This window comes from Varanus komodoensis, unplaced genomic scaffold (assembly GCF_004798865.1).
Source record: "Varanus komodoensis strain SLA01 unplaced genomic scaffold, ASM479886v1 scaffold2, whole genome shotgun sequence".
NCBI classification, from domain to species: domain Eukaryota; kingdom Metazoa; phylum Chordata; class Lepidosauria; order Squamata; family Varanidae; genus Varanus; species Varanus komodoensis.
In genome coordinates, this window is record NW_025335568.1 from 45,701,312 (window position 1) to 45,711,858 (window position 10,547).

General features: G+C 35.6%; 1 protein-coding gene across 1 annotated transcript in view; it reads right to left on the reverse strand.

Annotated features, from left to right (window-relative positions):
• Nucleotides 1–503: 503 nt before the first annotated feature.
• AHR (aryl hydrocarbon receptor) overlaps nt 504–10,547 on the reverse strand; it is a 66,537-nt gene continuing 56,493 nt past the window's right edge. Inside the window, exon 11 of the mRNA XM_044428560.1 lies at nt 504–3,308. Coding sequence (XP_044284495.1) covers nt 3,156–3,308 — 153 coding nt within the window. The 3' untranslated portion in view covers nt 504–3,155. The remainder of the gene's footprint in view (nt 3,309–10,547) is intronic.

Sequence of the window (10,547 nt, forward strand, 5' to 3'; positions counted from 1 at the left end):
GTAAAGAAGCTTTTGCACTGAATCCAAAGTATGCTTTTATCAGTATCTGAACGTCAGAAAATTGCAACTGGGAATTAGAAAGAATTCTCCATCCAAGAAATGTTTGCTCATACTTCCTCCTCCACAAACATGGTGGTTTTTAAACAAGTAAAAGTTTATTTCAAGTTATTACACTTGTCTTCTAGTCTTATTTGGCACCCTGGTAGGCAAAGAGGGGGGTTCATTGACATCAAAGGCATTTGGGGGAATTGGGAAACAATTACTGAAGACCAACACACATAGGTTGTTGTAAATGTAGCACTGAGATAACTTCCAACAGATGGTGGGCAAAGGGTGTAGCATTTAGCAATGTTGAAACTTGTGAACAGAAATGTTGTCCAAGGTTCTGAAGTAGGCTACATTACAGGAATCAAAGTTTAGGTGATACAGTGCCATGTGTCAGCAATTTCTTCTAATAATAAAAGTCAAGTATGGTAGGCTGTGAAAAAAATTACGTATCAGCTCTATTCAGGTGATATTTTATTACCATATATTATGCTTTACAAGTTTTACCAAAGCTCATTAAAAACACTGTAAAATTATACCCTAACACACAAGAAATTAACTGCATGACAAAAAACAGAGATGACAAAAAGGAGAATGGAGACAGAATGAGGGAAGGAAGCTAAGACAATCTACAGAAAGTGATAGTAATATTAATTAAAACTAGGTAGTTATTTGTTTAGACTTAGGGTAGGGTGAGGTAAATGGGTGAAGGGTGAGAGATATAATAAAGTCAGAAATTCATCAGTTTTGAGGAGAGCAGTTTGGTGTAGATCTACAGTGCGCCACCAATACACAGGCTTGTTGAACACAGCCACAGCTAATATAGAAAACAAGCTGATATTACACATAACTGTATTAACTAACTTACAATAAGGCAGTACCCAGTTCATACTGCATCCTTGGCACTTAGTGATGGGATATTTGGTTTAACAGAAGTGATATGATACATAGGTTCTTATCTGTTATGGGGTTCTGTTTTTTTCCCTTTTCTTAAAAAGAGGTTACATTATCCCTTTGAACCTTTAAGTTTTACAGTACAGCATTACTCATGTAAAAAAATATCTGATACTGATTCAAAACAGAATACTACAGGAACAGTCTGTAAACAAGAGCACATGAAAAATTAAGAAATGAGTTACTACTAAATTAATACATTTAGGAATGGCCAAAATAATGTTCCTAATGGCTTAAAGGATATTTTCTTTACATGCATTATGTAACCAAAAGATATTTCCTTTGTAATGCTTGTTAAAAGCAATGTTAGATCCTAAATTTAAAATTCTAGCAACTGCTTGCCATCTTTTCCAGAAGATGGAAATAAATTCTTATTTATGCTTCACATTTCTTTTAAAAACCTTAGTTTTCAATAGTCATTTCCCACTATTTGATGTCCCATTAAATCTTCCATGTGGTTAAGTTATTTAAAAATATTTGACTGAAACTGCTCTTTCATCAAAAATCTGAACACCATCCTGGAGGGAGTTGGTTTATTTATTTTTTAAAAAAAGAGTCTATATTGACATTTACATTATACATACATAATGCACATTTTAATAATATGGTATACCATTTTAAAATTTACTTGTTTAAAATATTTTACAAAGACATTACTTGGTGCTTATTACATATTTATACAGCATGTAATGGAAATTCAGTTTTATGAACATGTACACATCCCCTCCATCCCCCATTTAAACTAATATGACACACCAAACATTGGTGCCTACAGTTCTAAAAATAAAAATCCAGTACAATGTTTTGCCTTTAAAAAAAAAAAGTTTAAAATATCCTTTTTATTTCAAGGAAAATTTCTCTCTATAGTTGAACTAAAATAAATTTTCAGTTTTATCTCTTGAATGAAGACATTTAAAGTGAATTTACATACATAGAAAGATAGTTTTTTTGTTTAGAGTGCAATCATCAGGGATATTCAATATCAGCAGACCCTCTCCCATTGGAATAGTTGAAAAACAGAATCCAATCAAAATTTGACCCTAGGAGTAGAAATTTTTACAAAAGTAAGCTTCAATATTATTTCCTACTGAGACATTGCTTTCTACTAGCTTTTAAAATGAACCCTTCTCAGGAACCATTTTAAATGGAAGTATTTGCATAGAGCAGCCTTGTACTTTTCAAAAAGACAATTCAACAAGTGTTGTAACACAAGATAAGGCACATGTTTTTTCTTCAGTATGTTAAACTCAGAATTAATCTTGAGGAGACAAAGTTCTCCTATAATATACCTGTTTTTACCCTGTTCTACCTGAAATATGCAGAAAACAAAAAGCCAAGGATTTCAGTCAACATGAAATTCTAAAGAAAAACCAGTATTATATTTGAAATACTAAAGAAAATATAAAATCTAAAATAAGAAAAACCAGTAATACATTTAATAGAGAAGCAATATACTACTCATAGGTCTCTAGCTTTTAAAACCAAACCAAACCAAACCAACTACTGAATAATCACAGAGCAGGGGTGTCTAGTTTTAGAGTGAATGTTTCTTTTCCTATTAGCTCCTTTCAGAATTAAGGTAGCTATGTTGTGAGGCACTTAAGGCTAACTGTAAGGGAGGACTGCAATGGATTTGGTTGTATAAAACCTAAAATTGCATATCAAATCCTTGTATCAAACCTTCTACTAAAGTGCTAGAACCTGAAATGTAAAGAAAAAGGAAAAAAAGAACAATACTAAATAAAGTAGTTGAAGGAAATATGCAAATATGCAGTATAGAGTGTTTTATTTGCTCCTATAGTGGGAACACTGGCTTAAAACAAAGCCTAAAAGAACCCAAGAGAAATGTTCTTTTGCCATTCCAAAGAAAATGGTCAAAGTGCCAATTTCATCTTTTAAACAATAAAATCATTTGCCTTATCTTATGTTCTACAATGTGATGCAGTAATAATATTGCAACAGTACGTATTTCACTGTCTAAAAATTTCACATGCAAACTTTTAGGCCATGATAACAGCTCCAACTTCCACCTATAAGTATCACTTTTGGATAAAAATCCTATATGCATGCATATTAAGTGCAACCACATCTGGTTTTCAATCTCCATTTAATAATTCCAGTCCTGATCCAATCCTCCAGAGGAATTTGGTGTTGAATTACATAAAACCACTGGATGCCAAATCAGAGAAAGATCTGGATTCTGTTGGATGATGAAGGGGCTGAAGATGTGTTCCAGGTTGGGTGCTGACAACATCTAATTGCGGTGGATATGCATCATTCAGGTTTCCTCCATTAAAAGTATTCTGGAACTGGAAAAAAAGCAAACTCTGATTAAACCGGAATGGCTTCCTTTTTACCAGCAAACCAAATCCATGTATAAAGATCTAATTTTATATGCAAGTTTTTTTAATGCTTAAGCAGAATGTTATCTGCATGTAGACTGCACTGAAGTCAACATGAACTTAAGTTTCATTTCTTTCTATGGGAAGCAAATACAAATAACAGGCCCATTATCGACTATTTCAGAAATGCACATAACAAAGTGTTAAAAAACACAAGAATGGCAAGTATGAGCAAAAAAGTAATGGAGTTAGGTATCAGGGACCAGAGCAGCCCATACCAATTCAATTGATGCCTGCCAATGCTGCCTTTCAGAAATAGACCTTTGCACCTCCTGGAAAGCCACTTGGGAGTGCTTTCATAGCATCAGACTGTAAAGGTTTTTTGGTCCAAACCCCTGTTGATACAGGAAATATACTGCTACAAAATCCATGATGTGGGACTATCCAGCTTAAAACCTCTAACCACCTTTATTATGGGGGAGCTCAAAAAGCTGCAGATTGAAGAGCAGGCTGAAAAATTCTAACCACATGAACATTTGGAACCTAGCCTCTGAAAAATAATACATAAATCTCTTCCTAGTGGCACTATTCATAAAACTATTCACAATCTATATGCTCTGTTTGCTCTGAGAACCATAATCTCTAACTACTGACAACAGACTTTTCTGATATTATGGGCTTAGGCTGAGATCCAAAGAACTGCTTGGGCTCGCACAAAGGTCTTGTTTGGAATTTTGACTTTTCTTCTTTGAACAGCTAGGCTTCCATAACCAAGAGCCTTTGCAACAGCACTTACTTTCAAAAGCAATTTGCTATGTGTCTGTGTGTTTGCTGCTTGGGAAAAAGTTTTTAAAAGTAAATGGCTCTTGAATTCACTGAACTACTTGTAAGGCTGAAATTTAATGAACCTTGCACCTTACCAGGTGGTATCTGCAACTACAGCTTTGAAATGTAACACAGAATATGATACCTTTAATGCAATATAAAGTCTTCTCATTAAATGTACTGTGTATTTCACCTCAGTTTTCTTTAAGATTTTTAGAAGGTGCTCTTTTTTAAATACAGCTCCATTGTTTAATTTAGAAGAGGGCTATGTTCATTTTCTACAGTAGAGAGTAATCACTTACACCTTAGAACCAACATAAATAATTTGGTACTTACATACTTACATACTTATTTTGATTTATTCTAAATTGAGACTCACATCATATTTTACAAATTTATGTAGTTCTTGCATACATGCATGTTTTTATTTACAAAAATGGCCTGTACTTTGTTGGACTTCAGGGAAATCACTCATCCAGAAGTGATACTACATTACATAGACAAAGTCAAGTAAGAGTTCCGGAAGGATTTCATTAGTCCTGACATTATGTATTTCAGCAATTCTCATATACATTGACCAAAGCAAAATGGTCCACATATCCTGTCATACAGTAATATAATATGATCAACATTAATACCTTTGAGAAAAACATTAATATTTTACATATGTTCTTTACAAACTGATAAGTGAGACATATAAAAAACATATGCAGCTGCCGAGAGAGAGAGAGAGAGAGAAAGTTTACTTTGGCGGTCCCTTTTCATTTGTAAGAAACTATGTCCCTAAACAGCACCCTTCCAACAGCCTAGAACTAGCAATTCAGTTATCCACCTTTAATTGCTTGACCCATCCTTCATCAGAATTATTCTTCTTGTACTCTATTATTTAACTGAGATTCTTGGGTCAGGCGTGACCTCTGGAATAACCACTGACAGCACTTGGCATGATTATAAGCTTGTATGTATGCATGCTCTGTTATTATTCACGCCTCCATCATGAAGAATAGCTCTGAGTTAGGCAACTTTAACTATCAAGTTTCAGAGAAGTTTATCCTATTTTAATAGGAAGAATATGAAAGAACTTGGTGACATGCCTGATCATTCATTGTTATATCTACCAGTTTTGATAGGAACTTGCATATTTTGTAGTACAAGAGTTAAAGACGGTTAAAGATGAGGGGCTATAATCAAGGGACAGAATTATTAACTCTCAGAAGTTTGAACACTGCACAGAAATTTTCCTCAACCAGTAATTACAGTGTTCTAGAGATGAAAAGGATGGTGTCTGAAAGTAAGGAAGTGTTTTAATTAGTTTTAAAAGTATGTGTTGCTTAATTTGCAATCGTATGGATAGAACCAGGTTTAAAAAAACCAAGCAAAGAAGTAAGAATGATCAGGGACAGTGTTTTTGCTCAATTTCTTATACACCTGCAAGAGAAGATGTAATTTTTAACAAAATGCCTCACATTCCATTGGCTGAAACCATTTTTGGCTAAACCCTAAAAAAGGCAGGGAAAAACACTAGGAAAACAGTTATGAGAAGAGCTTACATTTCTGATATTTTCCTTTTCTTCTGCCAAAAGTTACTTGAGACAATGGGCAGTCTTGTGCATAGGTGTATTTAAAATGTTCTTGTTTGGAGGTGAGTGCTTATGTGAATTGGGGTTTAAGGTATGGCACAACCATAAATATGACACACCATTGCTTGAAATGTTGGTACTTATTATAAAAACCAGGCACAGCTTAGGTTGCCAAGCTATACATGGCTGCTCAAAATGTAAAGTACAATGGGGTTATTCACAGGTAACTGGGAATAGAACTCCAGGCTCAGTCTTCATGCGAACCCATGGGAAACAGACATCATTTTCAAAGATTGGCTTTTCTCAAGTGAAACACATCTGGAGTAATATAAACCATATGGCAAGACAGCAGAATATCTTTCCTTTCAGGGAAAGGTTGGAAACTACATCTAACAGAGTGTCATAATAGGCTTGTGGACATCAGCACAACCCTGGACACCATTCATGGTGCCTACTGAAGAGTTCTTAGAGCTCTCCCTTTCCTTTCAGTAGTGTAACATGTTTTCTTACTGGCAGCTGAAATTGTCTCAATCAGAACTAGGAAGAGAAAGAAACAAGTTGAATGTGAAAGAAAAAAGTTGGAAGTAGGACTAAGGCCTGGTGAAGTGGGAAAGAAAAGACAAGTTTATCTTCTGTGAAACAAGTTTTTATTAGCATGGAAAACTGGATTCAGAGGAGCTGGATAATGTCTGTAGACTCTACAGTGTAGAGGCTATGACCTCATAACCATCTTGCACTCAAGCCTTCTGGTCATATCACTTCTTTGTGACTAAAAATTTTCCCATGGCAATTATTTCATGATCAGCTCTAGAACTGTTGCTCAAGTTGCCAAATATATCCATAGACCCCCAAAGGTTGCCTACTCTAGGACTAGCTTTATTTAATCTGAGATTCTGTAAAGACATTGTTAAAATTAAAACAGAAAGAAGTCTGGAATCTGCATGAAAAAATAAATTACTGGGAAATCACACACTCTAACATCACCAACATGGTCCAATAGTATGAGACTCCGGAACCTCCTGCCCACCTCGCTTGGAATCTCAGAATTCTATCGCTGTAGCACATTGGACCTAGAGTGCTGAGTGCTGGGCTTTAGAGAAACATGATTAGGAAACTGTTCATCCAACTCCAAGTCTGAACAATAGAGTGTGGGATGGAATAGCGGAAAATTCCTTCAAACTGTGTTGAAAGCTTATGTAGTGGAAATTCTTGGTATGTTTCCCAAGACCCCAGTTTCATATCTGCTTCCAGAACACTTTAAGCTGTTAATGGATTTAGCATACTCTAAAAGAGAATCCTTTCTCTCTAATTCTGTTTTACCCTACCTCATGGATTTTATTAAAAAGTAGTTAGAGACCTTAGAGACATGCTTGCCCCAACCCTAATTGTTAGGGTAGGGGCAAGCATGTCTCATAATTCATCATCTAACTTTCCCCACTTTGCAGGGTACCATAAACTCCTTTTCCTCAATTATTTGAAACCATCAGTGGTCTTTGTTCAGTCTTTGGTGGACTACTTTTTGGGTTCCCTTTTTTTTAGCTATCCTTTGCACTGGAGGATTTAGTATGCCAAAAACACTTACTTTATTCATGGGTAGCCCTTTGCTCTGTCAAGATGATTGATGCACAGGACCACCTAATTCCATTCTTAGAAGGATCAAGTGGGAACCTGCAACAAAATGTGGTGTGCAGTGGTTCTATTCAGATTTTTAGCCACTCCATTTCACTCCTAATGATGAATTTTCTCTTTAATATGTCTTCTTGAATTATCATTTATGAATATTGATGTTGCATGTTTGGCAAAATTCAGCTAAAGTCTCAAAACAGTTAAGTTTTGATACCAAACAGCACCCCGTGATCACATATTTGATATGTTCTTGCCTGTATTCTGGCTCAGAAAAATATTCCTTAAAGAAAGCACTTTCACAATGTTGTCATTAAGTTTCAAATATTTCAATTTTAAGTTCTAACATATACAAATGTAACTTACACAGTCTATTAATTTTTAAAAATTACTGTGGAAAATCATCATTACCATAGAAAGAGAGGAAGCCAAAAGAGAGAGAGGAAGGCCTCCAAAGAATGCCTTTCTGCCCTGCCCATCCGGATGTATCTTCCTTACTGCAAAGAGGTGAGCACTGGGTGGGGAGGGGACCTACAGATATTTGTGGTTTTTCCACTTTCACAGAGGTCCCTTATTATTTCTAATAATGTCCAGGTTTATTTATATTTTATTTTACATTTATAAACCATCTTTCTTCTTCTTGCAGGTACAAATGGTGGCTTACATAGTTATCTTCTCTATTTTATGCTCACAACAACCCTGTGAGGTACCTTAAGACTGAAAGTCTATGACTGGCCTGAAGTCATGCAATTAACTTCATCAATGTGTGGAAACTACCCCTGAGATCTCCTGAGTCCTAGACCAATACTTGAACTACCTATATACAACACCAGCTCTATGTAGAACTGCTGTTGTCTCTTATAACTTAGCATTTTGGCAAACTTCAGCAACTTTTTTTTCATTTTGACAACTTGTGTCAGTAATTGAGAAAACTTATGACAACCAAACCAAGATTCTTGGAAGATAGCACACATGTTTCCACACTCTTTTCTGCTACATTTAATTTTTTCTTTTGCATTTGTACTTTATCAGGTCCAGTATTAATTTTTTATCTGACTTTCCAACAAGGAAAATGTAACTTTAAAAAATCTTTCAAGGTTTATATAACTGAATATTCACCAGCTCCTTAATTATTCATTTCTCTCATTTTACTGGATCTCTACTCTAAATACTTATTCTTGATTTATTTCAGAGATAAAGAGATCTCTGCCTAAAATGAACACATACTAAATCAGAAAATATATTTCAGTGTCGTCAAAGCTGTTAAAAATGATCCTATCCTTACAAACACATAACTCTTTTAAATATGTTCTATTAAACAATGCAATTAGCCAAGTTATAAGAATTTTACGAAGAGATGTATAATACAGAATGCAGGCATCAGAGGCAGCTGAACAATGACAAATACCTTCAAGTATTTACAAGTCGAGGAGCACAGATGGTTGCGCAAGCGCTAATGTACTCTTAAAGGATGGACTTGGATACCCCAGGGGGACTTTCCAACCCTATTATCTAAAGAATGTATAGCATGGGCTAGAGCCAGGAAGAACACAGCCAAGTGAGCTACATTTATATCTTCCAAAATGTACCAAAGTATCTCCATTCTATTCTAAGTCATTGACCTTTCTAGCAAGATATATAAAACCTTCACTTGGCATGACTAATTTAACCTGCAGAACATGCCATGCACAAATTTAATAATCACCATCATGGTACAGGTTCTTATGTCATCCAAATACAGGCAACACACTTTGTTGGTGGGGAGGCAATTCTCTAATAATGCATGAGCTGATAAGGAGTTATTGGAAGGTTGCGTGCCTTTCCAACAAGCCATGCTTCCCAGATTTGGACAACACAACAAACTGTGGCCAGGCAATGATTCTTTAAATTACACTTGTGTAATGTGCTGAGATCTAAAAAAGACACTCTGGCTTATACTTCTTTTGATCATGTGAGCCAGGTCATACTGTAAAATCCTGGTTTGGTGTTCCATAAGCAGAGAAGCAAGTGTTCGGTTCATTGCTTCCTCTTCCCTGTAGCATGCCAGGATTGCTAAAGTAAATTCCTTTTTGTTGGCAAACCACAGTTTGTTTCATTTGGATGCAAAAGCAAACTATGATTTGCTAAGAAAACAGGAAGTTAGGTTAGAAATTCTTGCATGCCAGAGGAAGGAAGGGGACCTTACTTATTTTGGTTGTGGATATAACACCAAACTAGAATTTTACATTATGTCTGAAAGTGACAAACAATATGCAATTCATGATTTACATAGTTTAACCAGAGTCCATGATAAAGTTTAAGTATTAGAAACTTAACAGAACCTGGGAAACTTCTAGCAATTTTAATTGCTTCTAGTAAACCAAAGTGCAGGCAGAGTCTTAATGAGCAATGTATAAGCTACTAAACTCTGAATCCCAACTATGGATTTAGTACTTCAAACGGTAAGGATCACTGGCACATTTTCTGCACTTCCCTATGCTCTGTGAACACAATTTGCTCTCCCACACCTCCACCCTCTTTCCTGGATAAGTTGCTCATGTTCAAGGAAGATAGAAAAAGGTACTGAGTCAATGTCCCATACATGGTACTGCATCTGAGCCGTGCAGTGCATTATACTCACTACATACCATTAAACAGTTAGCTTCTAAAAGCATATTTTGGTTGAACATTTTGGTTCTTGAGTAAAGGCACAGCTAGGGGAGTATGCTCAACAGAGAAGTAACAGTGGAGCTTTGCTGAATCCAGACAGCAAGTTATATGCACTGATGGATAATGTGTTTGAGAAATTATATAGATGGCATAGCTACAAAACAAGAAATATTATAAAGTATAAAAACTATCCTAGTAGGATAAATGTATGAAATCCAAGAATGTGACAAGGAACACTGAGGTAATTTGGATTTATGCTTCAAATTAAGCAAGGGACTGGGGTGGAGAACAAACTGAGCAAAGCGCCTATGAGAAAATTTACATTTGTAATTCAACTCAAGCAGATCAGAACATTATACAGTAAACTGGAAAATACCCTCCATGCCCCCTTCAAGTTTTCCTAGCTTATCCTAGCCTTCCAAAGAATAGTATTTAACAATGCTTCCAAGATTTGAGGACTCTGGCCAATTTCCAAAGGAAGGTAAGTATCTACACCTGTAATGAAATCTGTTTGAATGATTAACAGGGC